Source organism: Mytilus trossulus, chromosome 14 (genome assembly GCF_036588685.1).
Source record: "Mytilus trossulus isolate FHL-02 chromosome 14, PNRI_Mtr1.1.1.hap1, whole genome shotgun sequence".
NCBI lineage: Eukaryota > Metazoa > Mollusca > Bivalvia > Mytilida > Mytilidae > Mytilus > Mytilus trossulus.
The window spans coordinates 77,723,982-77,742,674 of record NC_086386.1 but is presented as its reverse complement, the minus strand read 5'-3'; the positions used below and the strand labels follow the sequence as shown (position 1 = coordinate 77,742,674).

The following is an 18,693-nucleotide window of genomic DNA, read 5'->3' as shown; positions in this document are numbered from 1 at the left end:
TTTGTTTTTGTCTGTTTATACAATGAGATGTACATACAAATTCTTCTGTGCAATATATACACTGACCAATGTATATGGAAATTGAAGTGCCTATTGTATACTTGGAATATTTACAGATTCCAAAAACACTTACTGGAAGTCTGTTTATTCCATAAAAACCCAAGGATACCTACAATATTGCATGCATTTATTAGTTTCAAAAGTAACTTGAACGTCTAGTATTATTACAAATCCCTGAAATCAATCTGTATAGTTTTGTGTGTTGAGACCCTTCACCGACTCTAATTGGGCACATAGAAAGATACTGTAAAATTCAGGATAACCTTATCCCCTATAATAAGTACAAAAACTAATTAACAATTGCTTAAATCTTAACACAAAACATTCATTTTACCGTATAGATCTGCTTAATCCTTTCAGTCAAATAACATTTTAAATGATCTTTTTCTTTTTTTAAGCTAGTAAGAATATAATTAAAAGTATGGTCGTGTTACTCGGTCTTTGGTTTTCTATTCTATATGTTGTATACAATTGTTTGTCGCTTGGTCCCTTTCTTTGTTTGCCATGGCGTTGTTAGTTTTTTTTTACTTATGAGTTTAATGTGTCTTTGGTTTCTTTCGCCTCTTTTTTTATTCATTGCAATGAAAAGTATTTTTAAGCAGTAACTTCAACTGGAAAAATATCTTAACTCATGTCAGAAATGAGTGATTATACCAGTTAAGGTGGTATGGGAGTCTAAAATAAACATGATAGAATTTGTTAATACTTTGCCAAAACGTATTATCTATTGATATATGTTGAAAAATATGATTAAATGATAGGTCACCGCGCATTTTCTCAAGCTACAGGACGTGACAAAATGACACATTTTGTATGGATTATGTACAGGGAAAAAACACCATTTTGGGATTACAAACTAAACAAAATGATTGAATTGTTAAATACTTAAGGAAAAGATAGCTTTCAGAATATCAAAAGAAAAGATAGGGTCACCGTACGTTTTCCCCGACTAAAATACAAAATAGGAAAATTCCATGTAGATTCCTTCAGAAAATGCAGTTTTAGAGTTACTTTCTCTTAAAATGGCAATTAAAAAAAAAAATAAAAACAACAAAAAATAATCAACAATTGCAAAAATATTAATATTTATAAGTTATAGTCTTATAAATTGTTTTTTTAAAATGAAAATTCACATTAAATATCTGCATTCCTCCATCAAATTTTGCTGACTTGATAGAAAATCAGGACCTTTGGTTCTCTGTTTTTTACAATCTAAGATGGAGGAAGACACCAATATCACCTTAAGCGTTCAAAAATATATCATGTTGAAATTAAACTATTTTGATAGTTCTACAATAGGCGCTTATCACTAATTCTTGTTTGAACCTATAAAATTCGTCAACTACCGTAACTGATTCGAGCAAAGGCTTTCTCTTTTGGTTATGCATCATATATATATAGGAACCATTCTATTCATTGTCTTATCGGGGTCTTTGACCATGCGGTATGGCCTTTGCTCATTGTTGAAGGCCGTACGGTGACCTTTAGTTGTTTAACGTTTGTGTCATTCTGGTCTCTTACGGAAAGTTGTCTCATTGGCAATCATACCACATCTTCTTTTTTTATATCTAATACTTCACTCGGTTTAAAATGTACCGATGATGTTTCAAACTTTGAAATTATGAATTTTCATTCCCGACTAAATTAAGCTAGCTTTTCTCATACTGAGGTCTTTATACTAAATCAATTGGTTAAGTTGTACTGGTGTATTGTTCAGTCTTTGAAAACATGATTTAATTATTTTTTGCTTGAAAATAACTCTCTGTAAATCCCTGTCTTAGACTTCCAGATAGATACTTTGTTTTATCTTTCTTTCGGTTGCTATTAGTGATTCGTGTCAAAACCTAGCAAACCGACTTTTACAGTTTGATATTCTGTTGGAATGTATAACCTCATTTCCAGGTAATGTGAAATTGATAACCAACATGTTTAACCCTGCAAAATTCTCAATTTGTCTGTACAGAGTAAGAAGACTGGTATTCAGTGTTCATCTTCACGTTGTTTAATGAAGGGGGGTTTGACTTTTATCAGGACTCCGGGATCGGGTGTTTTTAAACTCGGGATTTCCGGGATCCGGGAATTCTTTTTTTCGGATTTATTTACTTTATATAAATTGGGGACCTCGGGATTTCGTATTTTTAGACCCGGGATTTCGGGATCAGGACCCCTTCTATCCCCATCTTCATTGCTTGACATATTTGTTTATTATACATAAACCGTTGTTTTTCTCATTTTGCCATGAAAGTACCTTTAAAGCTTTCCTCACGGAATATGGTTTGCTCCTAGTTGAAGGTCGATTGCTAAAGTTTGCTCACATTCACGTCATTTGATCTCTTGTAAATATTTGTTTCATTGGTAATCGTACCCCATATTCTTATTTATTATTATACTAATAGTTAATACATGGTATAAGTTTTAAACCTTGTGACCAGCAATCTTCACTAACACAACTTAATTAAATTAAATTAGGAAAGGCTTACCATTTTTGAGCTAGGACATACATTGCTACAACAATCAATGTGGATACATCTGTTACTCCGTTGTTGTATATGTCAATACTAATGACCTGAGAAAATCCATAGTATACATTGCATGAAGAACTGGATATTAATTTATGATAGATCAAGGAAATTATTTTGATTTGATCATATCTATATTTCAGAAAGAAGTTTATAGCATAAAAACAATTATTTATATACAAAAATTTATATACTGCAAGAATAAGATATGTCAAACTAGTTAAGTTGAACTGCATAGTTATTTTTTATATGTGGTAAACTGTATATTTAAAAATGTTTTTGTCAAGTTCTGGTTGAAAAAGTTAATATGATGATATAAAAATTGGGTTCTATCAAGGACTTATATACGTCCCTGGTTCTATGTTAAAATTCTAATAATTTATTTTCAACAAATTCAATCTAAAAGGACAAATGTAACATAACCTATTCCTTTACAAAGTTGTCAACTACAGTGGTTAAGAACACAGTACAAAGTGTCGAGTTTCTGTAAAAAATCTGTATTAGAAAATGAAAACAAAACTTGAGGAATAGATTTTATATGAGACAGACTTCATATATTCTTCTCGGGAAGAATGATATAATCTAGCATTATTCTAAGTGTTCTTTACCATGTTTAACTGGGGGCTCATGTACCGCTATAAAAATGATTTTAGTTCAATAAATAATTCAAATTATGGCGAATTATATTGAACACCTCTATCCTATTGCACTCGAAAAGGATAAAATTCTATCTGAAAGAAATTGATGAAAAGGGTGGACTAATGACAAAAATCACAAAAAAAACCAAAAAAACCCCAAGTACGATGTTTTAGTTTTATGCCAACTTGTATGAAAGAAGTTTTGATGCATATGCTCACAGATTGCGAAGAAATGTGATTAAGGGACAGATTTGTAGAGTTTATGATGGGCCTTAGTGGTCGAAGTCGTCAAACTATTGCATCACTAGCCTTATCTTATTTCACAAGGATGTTCAGTTTTCCTGCCGCAGGTCGTGGTTCTACGTCTTCTTTCATGAATTAACAAGAGGCTGTCACAACGACAGCAAACCGGATTCATTAGCATTTATTTGTGTCCTGGCAATATCACAAGAACCATTACTGATGATTGGTGAAAGTGAAAATTGTCAATATCAAATTTGACCTCTATTTTGTCATCAGTAACAACATATTAAAATTTGAAAAGCTTTGGTTGAATGGTTCATGAGAAAATGCACGGACATGACTGGAAACACCATTTTTTCAATCTTTCAAGAACCATGACTCCTGAACGGTAAAAGTCAAAATCGTCATTATTGAACTTGACCTCCATTTTTCACCAGTTACAACATATTATAATTTGGGAAGCTTTGGTAGAACTGTTCATGCGTAAATGCACGGACACGACTGGAAACGCCATTTTTCAATCTTTCAAGAACCAGAACTCCTGAACGGTAAAAGTCAAAATCGTCATTATTGAACTTGACCTCCATTTTGTCACCAGTAACAACATATTAAAATTTGGGAAGCTTTGGTAGAATTGTTCATGCGTAAATGCACGGACACGACTGGAAACGCCATTTTTCATTCTTTCAAGAACCATAACTCCTGAACGGTAGAAGTCAAAATGGCCATTATTGAACTTGACCTTCATTTAGTTGTCAGTAACAACATATTAAAATTTTAAAAGCTTTGGTTGAACGGTTCTTGAGTTAATGCACGGACAACATTTGATTGCCGCCCGCCCGCCCTGCCGCCCGCCCGCCGAGCATCCCCAATTTAATAACCGACATTTTTGTCACAAAAATCCGGTTAAAAACTGACCACCACTAAATAGCACTGTATTGCCGTAAGTGGCATTAAACACCAATCAATTAACAAATTTCGAAACTATTCAGACAGAAAATGAAAGTTTAAAACTTTGCCTCCGCATAAATGGAATTTATAAAAATTTAAAAAAATTAACTAAATCCAGACCTCAGTTTATAGTAGATAGTAGTAAGCATAATTCCTTCAATAAAAATTTACATAAAAGGAAAATATTGAAAAATTTTGAAATAAATTCGTCAAAGCTTACTATTTCACTGCGTGTATGTTGTATCCATTACTTCACAAATCAATGTGATGACATCTGCTACCCTGATGTTGATAAATATCAATACTTAAATGTTCTAAATCAGACATACAACGGTAAAATCTATCTCAATTAAAAAAAATTAATTGATAAAAGACAAAATAAAGTACTAGTATGAGGTTATTGCAGTTTATCTCTCCAAACTAGTTTATGTAAGAGACATTATTGCAATTACTTCTTTGACAGGCAAATTATATCAGATTTATTAAATTTTATACAAAATTTTAAAATGACATGGCAAACAATAATCAATTACTTATAATCGTGTGTCATACTGTGAAAAATGAAAAATCTTCCATTACAATTAATTCCTCAAGTTTACATGAAGTAGGAACTGTTTAACTGTCATTAGTTCTTAAATGTTTAAAATGCATAGTGTTGATTAATGCTGCATACTTTACCTCTTGTGGAAAATTTTGATGAAAATGATGAACAACCAACAGGTATATCTTAAAGACACAATAAAGACCTCCAATCAAATCTGGCTTTGGTTGAGAATGTTATTTTCATAAATTGTTTTTACTATTATCATGATTATTAGTATTTACATTATTTACTTAAACTGTCAAAGTTGCAGTCTATCTTGATTATTGTAAATTCAGAAATTATTGCTATTTTGTCATTTTACACTTAAAGATCTTAATTATTACGATTTTTAGAAAAATCCTGTTTAATTCATATGAAATATTTCAAAATGCGAGTTTAAATTATTGCGTTTACAACTCTGTCACATTTTTTGCAAAAATAAAAACCTCACAGTAATTTCTGAATTTACAGTTTTGAATATTTTGGTCACATATAAAAAATTATACCAAAAAAGACACATGCATGAATTTTTGATTACACAAGTTTATGTAAAATATATAGTAGGCCTGTAATTTTTTCATCACATTGTGAACATATTTGTATTGGGTTTTATACTTTCAATTGTTATTGCTGCGATACTTAAATGAAGACATTTATTCTTGAGATTTACATCTGGAGCAGAAAAAGTAGGTGCATGTATTGTTAATATGATTTTTTACTACTAGATAGATACCTCTCCTGATGGACGCTTATCCAAGAGGGTATTACCAAACCAAGTAGCAATTACTTTTACTTGATCAGCACTTCAACATTTGCATTTTTCTTTAGACTTTAGGACTCTCCATTGTTTTGTTCCTCAAACATTCATCACAGAAGAGACATTAATTCTAAAAATAGAACAGATGCCATATTACCTATTTGATCAGCACATCAGAAGTTACTTTATTACCCATTTGCCTGAACTAATGCAGGGTACTCGGATCTATATATCAATATAATACAGAAAAATGATAAATTCGTGAATTTAGGTCATGCAAGCAAGAAGTTTAGCTAGCTATAAAACCAGGTTTAATCCATCATTTTCTACATAAGACTGGAATATGACAGTTGTTATCCATGTATTTGATGTGTTTGAGCTTTTGATTTTTCCATTTGATTAGGGACATTCCGTCCTGAATTTCCCCAGAGTTCATTATTTTTGTGATTTTACTTTTTTCTTTATAATTGATGATACAAAACTTCTGTCCCAAGATTTGTAAACTTCAATGAAGGTTTGATTCACTGCAAATAATTTCCTGATTCATGAGGAATAAAACATGTTGATGACTGAATACTAAATGATATAGATACAGAAACAATCCTTGATTAATATAAAGAATGAGTGCCAAAATATGGGGGAGGGTGGGGGTGAAGTATAATAACAAGAAATATTCCAATACACATAAACATAAACCTTTATTTATTCTGTCAAAAATATGTTCTACATAATAAATAATTAACCAAATCATAATTTACAAACTTTAATAAAATATCACAAAATATATTTCCATAATTAAAAAGAGCTTGGGTTAATGCTATTGTCAAGGCAAGCTGATTTTTTTTTAATATTCTTTGGTTTTTCTAGATGAGAAGAGAGAATATTACTAGAGGGATTTTGCATGCACAAAGTTTACACAATAAACTTGTGATGTTCATTAGGTTTTATTTTGTCTTGTGTTTTTTTGGTTCTAAATACTGATTTTCCTTAAAAAGATCAATTTTGTGTGTGGAAAAAATATGTTGAACCCTTGAAAAAAAAAAATCAACTGAAAAAAACATATCACTTAACAGAGTAAATTAAATATCATTAAGACATAGACTGAAGTCTGTGACACATGATACACTAAGGCATGATACGTAATCTATTGGTACAAACTATATTACATCAATGTTAAGGTAAGTTATACATCATTACAAATAACATCATCATTTTGTTTGAGGTAATATTAAAATTATTAATAAATAGACATACATTGAATATTGAAAGACATCAAACAAAAGCACCGGAAAATCTCAATCTTGTGTAGATATATATACTGACAATTTCTTTTCATTCATTAAAAAAATTATTACAAATATTCATTATTTAGATTGAAATGCAATGGACATAATTGCAAGAATAATTATTTTGAAAATGTGAGGTAATATTTTTCAAGTACTATTACCTTAAATTGTTCCACTAACAAAAAACATTGCAAAATGTCTGACAAGTTTATAGTAACTTTATAATAAGAGTTTCCTAATTTATTTAGTTTTTATTAATATTTGTTTACAAAATTGACGTCTGCTGGTTTTAGAGATTTACATTAGCTGTATGGACAGATATTTGATCAATCAGGTTTATCAGTCATCCTTTCAATATTTATTCCATCATTTGAAAGACGAATGGTAACAATTGCTATGCTTTCAAGAGACAGTAAACAATGGTTATACTGATTCCCCCATCTCCCTTGCAAAAGAGGGACGTAAGATACCAGAGGGAGAGTCAAGCTCATAGATAAGAAAATAAACTGACAACGCCCTTCATCTACAATTCTATTGTTCTGGATAAATATTCAGTTAAATAAGATGGGAATTCGTTAACCTTTGATTGTTTCTACTATCACTAGGAATAAAGGAGATGAGGGGTTGAATGTGAATTCCTTATGTTTTTGGGATACAAGTTTACATGGAATCATACCCTTAGCCAGGGGGGGTTCGGACGAAACCCCCCTTGAAAACAAATAAGCACTGTTAAAGTCAACGTTCTGTTCGAATTGCGACTGTTAAAGTCGAGTTTGTGAGTCCAACAAACCCCCCTTTGGAAAATCCTGGCTACGGGCCTGGGAATCAGGAAAATCTGTAGATAATTGATTCCATGGTTTTGCAAAAATCTGTATGGAGGGTCCACCATTTCTGTTTTCTTGAATTTGCTAGGGCATTTTTGTCTCTTCTTTATATTTCAACACCTCATTATTCTCTATCATTTATATTTTTTGCCCATTACTCTCTATTCTGTAAACCCCCACCACCACCCTCATAAAAGCTTACTGGTATAGATAATTTGTAGTTTGACATGTTTGATTAATATTTGAGTTTGTGTTTCACATACTCAAAAATAATCAATGAACATTTGAATTTTTCTAGTGAATCCACAGTAAATTGATCAGAAAGCAACCCAATGAGACAACAAATAAGACAAATTAATATTCAAAACTTAATAAACCATAGACTGTAAAAACCTTACCAAATTTTAATAGCTTTGAAGTTCCCATAACAAATAACAAAAATCACTGTAACAATAAACTATAAGCAAATATTGCTAAAACAGCCACAGTAAGTGACATTATTATAAGTTTTTTGTGTTGCTGTATAAAACTTATTTTCTCTTCCTCCTCTTCGTCGATCTTCTTTCTTCTTTTTCTCCCTTTCCCCATCTTCTTCTCAAATTCTTCCACTTTGGCTTGTTGCTGTTTAATTTCTTCTTCGTTGAGTAATTTCTTCTTTACTTCTTCTTCCTGTAAAAGAAAAGAAAATAACTTTACATCATTTGAAACTTCATTATTTATCCATGTTGACAGATGAATAATTTTTACAATGGTCAGATCCTCAAAAGTAAGCTAACTTTCAACAATATCATTATATCTAATAAAACAATTTTGAAGTTGTAAATGGAAACAAAAGAAAATTATTTTTTTAATCATGGCATCATCATGACATGACAGTTAAGTTAGGGGTAATCACTTATATCCAAATTTCAAAAATAAGTTAAGGAATATTATTAGTTGTTTTTCATTGTTTTGATGAGCTTGCACTTTTTTTTGGACATATATGACAAGGGACTTTCTGTTTTGAATTTTTATTGGAGTTCATTAATTGTTTTACATTTTCCAAACTTTTGTTGACCTCACCTCTTTCTTTTTCTCCTGTTCTTCTTTGCATTTCTCATCACAATCTAGCACTTTGCTTGTCACGTCTTTACAAACTACTTCCTTTTTAATACGTTTACATGCACATTTCCGTGTGGTCTTTTTGGTACATTTCTTCTCCATAGGACAAGGACCAGCATGACAATTAGAACTACAAACATGTCCACATGATAGCTGAAAATATATATTATGTATAAATTTTACACAGTTGTCTAGAGTATGGCCATTCTTTTTTTAAATAAATTTCAACTTAATTACTGTGGATTTTTTTTTTTTTTAGTTGGTGTCAATTTCGTGGATTTAGGAACACTTGCATTTTAAGGATGTCTGATTTTTGGTTTTGTATATCCCTACATACATAGCCTATAGAAATATCATTGAACATTTGATTTCAGGTTCACCTCTGCTCATGACAAATAAGTATCCAACCAATAATAATAAATTCACAGTATTTGCAAATACAGATGAATCTCTTTGGTTTTTTTTTGTCAATCTCTGTCTGAAGGCCGAAATCATGCAATATATTTTTTTAGGGAAAAAAATTCTTTATTTTCCCATCAATTAACATGTTTAACATTATTATTCTAGTGAAGATGGTATGCAAACAAATGGATTTCTTTTTTTGTTGTGACATTGATATCTAAACATTCTTTAATTCACATTGTAGCACAGAACAACAAAGACTATGTTTTCCCTGATGGAATCTTTTTTTTAAATTACATGAGAAAAGTCTGAAAAATTGGCTATCAATTCCTTACCTTTTTCGGACACTGTCCTCCACATGACCTCAGGGTATTTTTAGTATTCTTGTCAGAGTTAGTCAATTTATTGCAATCTAAGTGTTGAACCATTATCTGACAATGACACCTCATGCGGATCATCTGTGTACAAGGGGGACAATCACCGGGATGACACTTGAGTAGTGGACACTTGTGGGTACACCCATCTGGGCGGGGCTTGTCACATCCCTCTTCACACGGACTGCAATTGTCACCAGCCTTTTATCAAAGATAAAAAAACACTTGAATTATCAAACTAGAACTGCATTTATAAAAACTATTTGTATTCTTTTTACTTTTTTTCTAGTTGAGGGGTAGAACTTATTTCTAAAACATTTTTTTTATAGAAAATAAATAACTAAAAGAATAGAAGAATTGTTGAAGAGTACTTATGCAGATGTTTTGGGGTAAAAAGCCTGCATAAAATTACATGAACTTTAGCAGCATCTAATCTGTCTGTTATCAGACTGAGTGCTTTTGTTAAAGGAGGGCAATTTTATAAAAATATATTAAAATGAATTTGACAAACTCTCAAAATAAAGATAAGAAAGAAATGAGTAAAACAAAATTACACAAATTTTATTTCAAGAATTGTGTACTATTAAACAAAAGTTCAAAGATTTTATATCAAGAATTGTGTACTATGTAACAAAAGTTAACAGATTTTATATCAAGAATTGTATACTATGTAACAAAAGTTAACAGATTTTATATCAAGAATTGTGTACTATGTAACAAAAGTTCACAGATTTTTAATCAAGAATTGTGTAATATGTAATAAAAGTTTAAAGATTTTATAACAAGAATTGTGTACTATGTTGTGTACTATGTTACACAAGTACACAGATTTTTTTTATCATTTAAAAACCACAAAAAACGGTTTTGAAGGTTAAGTAATTCAAACATTAAACTAACCTTTCCATTCTCCTTTGCTCCAGTAACTTGGTGACAGGGTAATTGACATGTATGATTAGCACAGGCCAGCAGACGGTCACATGGCCTACCACAACTGTAGGGTCTAACCTCGGAACATGCAAAGGTACCAGTCTGAAAAAACAATCAAATGCAAAATTCTGAAACATTAACATGCAAATGATTAGTTTGAATTTCTTGATTTAAATTGAATGTATTTTCAACATTTATGCTTGAAGTTCCAGTTACAATTCAGAAACCTTTTTAAAAGGACTATTGCACATAAAAACATTGTTCCCAGTAAGATATTTTTTAATTTCTTTACACTTTCACTGTTCAAAAACAGCCAACTATAGATGGAATTTTTAAAGTTTCTTTCCGTGTCCATTTGTGTTTTTATGGAACAGCCTTAATTGCTTGACTAAAATATATATAAGTATTGTTAATAAATTGAAAATGCGTAGGAAGGGCTTTTTTTTTATTTACCTTCATCAGGAACGCTCAAAGCTAAACATTTGAAGTCAGAGGATGTATAAGTACCGAAACAGTTGAAGAGCTATATTGCAAAAATACTTAAAATTGATAGCCAAATTCATTTATAAACTTTATTATATTTTTTTTGTATGCTCTGTTGCTTGAAAATATAGTGGTTCATTACAAAAAACAGATTCCCCTATTCCAGTCAATGTGATACTCTGCATTCTGCCATACGGTATGGCTATTACTGTTGAAGGCCATATGGTTGCCTTTAATTGCAGACATCCATTTCATTTAAACTTTGATGGACAGTTTTCATATATAGGCAATCATATCACATCTCCTTATTCCTATATGTCACAAAAGAAATCAGTCAGAAATACATACCTCATGTAATCCCAAACATTGTATAGCTATAGGTACTTTACAGGGTGGACAAGGTTTGTCTTGAATTTCCTCTCTGATTGTTGGTCTTCCTTCCCAAGGTCCAGCAACATTTAACTGTAATAATATGATCATAAATAGGATGATATGCATATTCATCAATAAAAATGATATAATGATTATTAAGCATCATGAAATACACTAAAAAATATTCTAAAAGTGCATGTAAAATGTTTCTGACAAAAGAATTCATTCAAATATGAGCAAATAACTAAATTTGTAAAAAATTTCATCTGCATATTTTCCTGACAAATTTGAAATCATAGTCTAATATCGAACTATTGATTGATTGATTGTTAGTCTTTCACGGCCTCTCTGCACTATTGGGTGTATTGCTGCTTATTTGCAGGTCATTTGCGTATCTCGTTTTTTTTATATAGATTAGACCGTTGGTGTTCCCCTTTGAATAGTTTTACACTAGTAATTTTGGTGCCCTTTATAGCTTGTTGTTCGGTGTGAGCCAAGGCTCCGTGTTGAAGGCCGTACTTTAACCTATAATGGTTTACTTTTTAAATTGTTATTTGGATGGATAGTTGTCTCATTGGCACTCACACCACATCTTCCTATATCTACAAACTCACAACTTCAGAGTTGACATTCCAGTAAATGAACTAATATGATCGCTCAGCCATCATAGAGAGGGCATACTAAATGTTTTTATCACAATCAATAAAATGCAACTCACCAGTAACCTTGTGAAAACAGGCATCCACAAATTGTCAAAATCAAATTTCTTTAAAATACAAATTTAAAATAAACGAAACATCATCTTGATATTTTAAACCATTTTGACCTTGAAATTTTTTAGTGATAACCTTTTTCAATGTCTCTGACCTTGGCTTTTTTTGCTTTTTGTGTTTTTTCAAATCTCAGACTTACATTTTCTTTAATCTTGACCTTGACTGCTGAGTGGCACATCATAGGACAAGGGTGAGAACATGGAGACAACTTCTTTAAACATTGAAGTCTGCAAGGTGGACATTCCCCAAAGTGGCAAGCATGTGGTATTGTGGCAGGATGGTGGCATAATGGTGGTCTCCTAAAATGAGAAAAGACAAAATAACAACGTACATATATTATATAACCTACGAAGAGTTTTGGTGTATTTGATCTACTAATTTTTAGAGATACCATTTCTTCCAATTAGCCCTTTCTAAATGTATTCACAGCAGTCCATCAAAATGTAATTTATTTTTGAATCAGGGAAAAAGCACACAAAATAGAGTCATCAATACATAATAATACTTTTAAGGAAGAGTTTTTTTTAGAGTTACAGTACTGACTAAAAAACAGTGACTACTGACCTACACTTTTGGTGACATCTTGGAGGTTTGGTGATCTTTTCTCTTCCACACGGAACTGTTATCCTTGCCATTTTACAATTGCAGGTTAACTCTACTGTATTGGAACATGGGTAGCAACGACCTTAAAATGGAAAAATGATATGTATATATAACTCTATTAGGAAATATAAGTAATGTTAGTTATTTTTCCACGATAAATAAGTTCAAATAAATGACAGTGACTAATATAAGTGTGTGATGGTCATACAGAATAACAGTAGATGTGCATCAAGAATATGTGCTACACCATTTACTGTGGATTTATTTTGATTTGTTTATTTTCGTGGATTAAGGAAAACTTAGCATGTTGTGAATCATTAACTTTGTGGTTTTGATAAAGACTACATACAAGCCTATACCCAATGTATGGTCTTTGTGAAACTTTTAAAGATGTAAGACTGGTTCAAGCTAAAAGTAATCACATTCTAAACCTTTACTTAAATGGTCAATATGTTTTGTTTGTACCTTTGTTTCTCTGAGTTAAGTGTTTAATGGGGCTTGTTGTAATGTCTAGTTTTTTTTATGATCTCTATATCATTCTTGTCTTAAGGAATATGGATCATTTCAAGAATCACAATTTGCAAATGTGGTGCATCTTGTAGTGCTTGGTGATTTTGAGTACTGAGTACACTTTTATGATAGAGAACCAGAGAATTGTTTCACAACTTACCAGGATGACAACGACTAGCACATTTATGAGTTTTACATCCAAGTGGTTTGTTACAAGTCTGTTCGCAAGGAGAACAATTCCCATCACAACACTGAAAATATATAATGAAATTTATATTGACGGATAAAAAATCAAAAACATCATCTTTTGCACTAATCTATCAAAACACGAAAATCATAATGAAAATGATAAGTAAGAAGGCAAGTTTTACTGTTTATGTATCAGATAGACATTCTTACTCATACTCATGGCAACCCTTCGATGGGGCAAATTTTGTTTGAAGATTTGTTAAAATTTAGCCAAAAATGAGTCAAAAGTTATTATTTGCTTCATGGGAATGCACAATTATGACATAATACTACATGACAAGTGTATTAAGCGTCAGAACTTGTTGATTTTGTATTTGTCAGAAATCTTTTAACATTTTGCTGTAGGATGTTTACTTTAATAACTCTTTTTGAATGCCATTGAATTAATTTTGACCCTTCCAGAACCTTCTCCTTTCTGCCAATTTCTATATGACTAAATAATTGAGAAAAGCTCCTCCTCTCGAGAACTCAAAATGCTTTGCAGTATCATCCTACGTATATTAGATTTTTTGTCTGGCAGTTCGTAAAAGTTTATTTAAACCTGTAAGTTTACCTTTCTCCGACACTGATGCTTCCCACAATCCCTCATTCTGGTACATCTTGTGTCACAATGATAATCTTTATAACATGGTAGTTCTTTCTTTCGTTGTCCACATAAACAGGTCTTTGTTGCAACATTTAAGCACTAGGAAAAAAGAAAAGATGTCGGAAAATTTATAACCTGCTTACTAAAAGACAATGACAAATAAATCAATAATGTTATATGGCGCTGCAGATGCCACTGCTTGTCAATAAATAAATATGCAGTGTTACTGTAGTATAGACCATTTTGTGATAATAATGATTGTGTATAAGTTTCATAACATTTTACCGAGGTAAATTAAAGTTAGAGAACAAAAAATGAAAGAGTTACAAAGGGGCATTACTAATGAACGACAAGAGTGAACCCAAAACCATTTTTGAACTCTGTTATAATATAAAATGGGTATGGAAACTTGGTAATAGATTATAAAAGACTGTTTAATCAAATATTCCTACATGTAGGTTTTTTGTTTGTTTCTTAATCTACTGCCTTATGGACAAACACCCCCATCCCTTTGTATACTGCACTTTGTTTGGGTTGTTGTCTCTTTGACACATTCACAACTTCATTTTGCCAGATATTTTCTGTATAAATTATATGTAAATAAACTAATGTCAGTTTGAGTGTTTAAAGATAAGGCAACAATGATGATTTAAAATCTGAACATCATGTCTTACCTTGCCACAAGATCCTGTATGACATCTCTCTGGACAGGTATGTATCCCACAATCCAACATTTTACCACAGGTATCACCACATGTTGGAATGTCCACAGTACATGGCAGTGAATCCTCTGCAAATATAGTTATGCGGAAACTAAAATACTGTCAAAGAAATAGGATTAGAAATAGGATTGTTAAGATTCATCTACAGGGTAGATATTTTACAACAATTCAAGACTCAAACAAAAAGAGTAATAAAATTGAGAAAAAAAACATTCTTAAATTAGACAAAAAGTAATCTCAAATAAGAAAATTTGATTAAAAATAATAGTTTCTTCTGATAATCTTTTAATACAAAATGTTATCCTTGTTTCGTCCCTATTTACAACCCATTCCAATTTTTTCCCATTTTGTGGATTAAAGGTAATACCAAACACCTTGACTAAAATCAATTCAGTTAGTTATTTTTCATAAAATTTTGACAACATATTTACTTTGACTTTAAAAAAAAATCAACCACACACTAGGAGAAATATCTCATTTGATATATAACAGTTTGAAAAACACTAATTTTGATCATTGAGAAACCTTATATTTCCTAAACAATAAATTATGATAAAAATGTTCAGCTGATTTTTACAGAAATATCTCCCTGTAGTGCTATGTTCCAACTCAAATGAAAAATGTTTGCTGAACAGCTAATTATTATACTTTCATAATTCACTTTTTGTATATATTTATAGAATCTATTATGCTTCAGATAATAAGCAATAGATTTCTCACTGTTAAGGAATTGTCAAGGTTTTCAACATTGGAATTAAGTGAGCCCCAATATGCAAGGTCAAGGTCAGCATTGGCTCATGTAAATACAAGACAAGGTCCATATTTTACAGCACACCTTTGAAGGTTTAGACTTACCTGTTTTCCCACAAGGACATTTTCTGAGTCCAGATCTTGGACAAGGTCCACAATTTCCACCATGACAAACTTTTTCACAAACATGGTTACCACATGCAAGTCTCTTTCCACAGGGCTGCAAAATATTAAGTTTTTGTTTGCACAAATATATAAAAGTAACTTATAGAATGAAAATAATGTTCCCTAAATGTATAAACAATTTTCTGAATTTTGGTCATAAAACAATTGACAAAATATTTTTGTGAAACCTAAACCTTTTATTACAAGTTTTAAAAAGAAATCTAAATTAAAAAAAATATTGACCTGTTGGTATCATATTATAAGAATAAGCTTCATTGCTTGTGGTAGATGTCGTTATATAAAAATAAAATGAATTTCATAATTCATACATGTTAATTCAATGGATCAATATCATACTGATCAGCTCTCTGAATCTAGCTTTAGTATGCTAATCAATGAAATTGCCATATAAATCTCATTGCCTTGTGCCGATAAAAATAAGAAATATATTATTATTACCTCATCACATTGCCACTTGGGAGTGGCACATTCTCTCACTGCCACTGACTTTGAACACATACATTTCTGTTTACTTGTCTTTGTACAGGGCCGACAGTCCCCTGGAAAAATAATACAAATATGTAATTGTTATGGTTTTGTCAAAGTCTGCGTAAAAGCCTGTACTGAACATTTAAATTTGTAGCTCATTAAATTTAAACCCACAAAATCCACAATAATCAATATCCAACATCATATTTTCAATTCTACTGTTAGCTTAGTTTGAACAGCTTGCTTGACTTGAAGTTCTGCAAAAGACTAAATTACGTCTAAGAATATGACGTCACTTATGTTGGATAAAGCTAACACATGAAACCCTCTGTGAAAGAGAACGCAGCAATAACTGATGAATTTAAGTCTATTAAGTTGAATACCAATTTCTGAGGATTTCATGGATACTGGAGAATCACAAATTTAAATGTTCAACGAATTACAATTTTTCTATGCGATATGCAGATATTGCTTAAACCACCAAATAAAATATCCATAAAAAATGCAATTTTTCCTCAATCCAGGAAAATTGGTACAAATGAAAACAAATGAATCCACAGTATTAACTTAAACTCCCACAATGAAACCACAGTATCCTACTGTAGTGTAATTTCTGTGTTAATGTATTAGCATGCAAAATACAAAATTCAATTGCAAACAAACATTAAGACAGCTAATGCCTGTAAGAGGAGGTTCCAAAATTCACATGATCTTTATTCTTAAAATACTGTAGGTGACCTACTACTATTGGGGATTTACCTTATTGCTTTGTAGAAATCTGCTCCGCTTGAACTATTGATGTCAAACAACAATCTACTTTTTTATTGTGGCGTCCGATATTTTGTATTAATGACGTAAAAATTTTACAGGAACCTTTGTGATGTCAAGTAACAGCAGACAAATAGTGATTATGCAGTGTATTTAACGATTTGACTGGCTGTTAAGGCCCTACAAGATAATGCCAAATAAAAATATATGTGTGGTTCCAGTTACATCCTTTTTAAAAATAGGGTCGGTAGGTCTGCAATTTAAAAAAAATTAAATTCTAAATTTTTATTTTTGAATGTCAAAATCCGGAAAAAACGGATAACCATTATTTTTACATGTGTTTGGTTGTAAAATAAACAGTCATGATACGTTTTTAGATAATTTTGTTGCATTCTGTTATGAATTGTTGCATTTTAGCCATAACCGATACTTGTGATGGAAATTCAGATGACAGAAATCTATGAATTTAATTATTTTAATACACAATCCTCAAATTTGATCATTTGAAAATTTATTTTTCAGAACTGAAAAAAAAAGTTCCAGGGTCCGGGGATTTTAACTAGGGTCGGTCGAGTTACTGGAACCACACATATATTTTTATTTGGCCTAAGTAAGTGACCTAGTCTGACCATACAAAAACTTCTCTGCTATTACTCTTACCTGAATGACAAGTGTCCTGACATCTATGTTGACCACAGGTAAGCTGATGACCACATGGCTGACCACATGACCAAGTCCTGGCACTACATCGTTTGATCTGAGGGGACTGTTTCTTACAATAACATGTGACACAAACTGTTTTTGGACAGGGTGGACAAGGACCTATTAAACAAATGATAAAATTGTTTTCATTTTCACCTTTTTTTCCAACAGCAAGTTTTTTTTTTTAATATTATAATCAAGTAGCATTCATTTGTTAGGTGAAAAATATTTTTATAGCCAAGTGCTGAACTGCATTTTATTATTAAATGGAACAGATACCAAGGTAGACAAGTGTTTTTGTTTGTTTTATAAGGTAGAAGGACATAAATGAGGTATTGCAAAAAAGAGACTTAAAAGTCACAATCTTGCCTATCAACATGTAGTATTTAGAACATTTTTTTTATATTTTGTTGTTTTGTTTTCTCTATAACATGTATAAGAAACAGTCTTGTCAAGCCTCAAAAACTTCTTTCCTTTCAAACTTTCAGATTTGGTCAATTTCTAGGATAAGAGAATCTCTTGCACACATGGTTTATCAACAGTGATCTCTTTTGGTTATACCAGAGACATTATCCCCCGATGTGATGCTTAATCAAGTTTACAAATGGATATTATTGACATATCAACATTTTTAAAAGTAAGTAACTTCATGAACTTGGCGTGTATAAGAAGAAGCAGAAAATGCTAACCATTCCAGAGCTCATGAGTTCATCCTTGATTTTTCAGTTTGATTCATGTTGCTCACAAAATGAAAATAACTTTTATTAATTTCATTCACAAAATTTAGTTTTCTGATACTTTTTTCTGTTCATTTTTCCTTTTTTTTTATTTTTAATTATGGTATTTTTTATTATTG

At 31.2% G+C, this 18,693-nt stretch overlaps 1 protein-coding gene across 1 annotated transcript in view; it reads right to left on the bottom strand.

The window, feature by feature from the left end:
• Positions 1-6,432: 6,432 nt before the first annotated feature.
• The window catches only part of LOC134697359 (NF-X1-type zinc finger protein NFXL1-like), a 37,961-nt gene continuing 25,700 nt past the window's right edge, over positions 6,433-18,693 (bottom strand). Inside the window, exons 7-19 of the mRNA XM_063559586.1 lie at positions 17,796-17,957; positions 16,338-16,438; positions 15,819-15,933; positions 14,916-15,031; positions 14,209-14,340; positions 13,567-13,657; positions 12,858-12,978; positions 12,433-12,592; positions 11,497-11,610; positions 10,636-10,767; positions 9,700-9,939; positions 8,924-9,115; positions 6,433-8,530 (exon numbers count right to left, since the gene is read on the bottom strand). Of these exons, the coding sequence (XP_063415656.1) occupies positions 8,303-8,530; positions 8,924-9,115; positions 9,700-9,939; positions 10,636-10,767; positions 11,497-11,610; positions 12,433-12,592; positions 12,858-12,978; positions 13,567-13,657; positions 14,209-14,340; positions 14,916-15,031; positions 15,819-15,933; positions 16,338-16,438; positions 17,796-17,957 (1,904 nt within the window). The 3' untranslated portion in view covers positions 6,433-8,302. The remainder of the gene's footprint in view (positions 8,531-8,923; positions 9,116-9,699; positions 9,940-10,635; positions 10,768-11,496; positions 11,611-12,432; positions 12,593-12,857; positions 12,979-13,566; positions 13,658-14,208; positions 14,341-14,915; positions 15,032-15,818; positions 15,934-16,337; positions 16,439-17,795; positions 17,958-18,693) is intronic.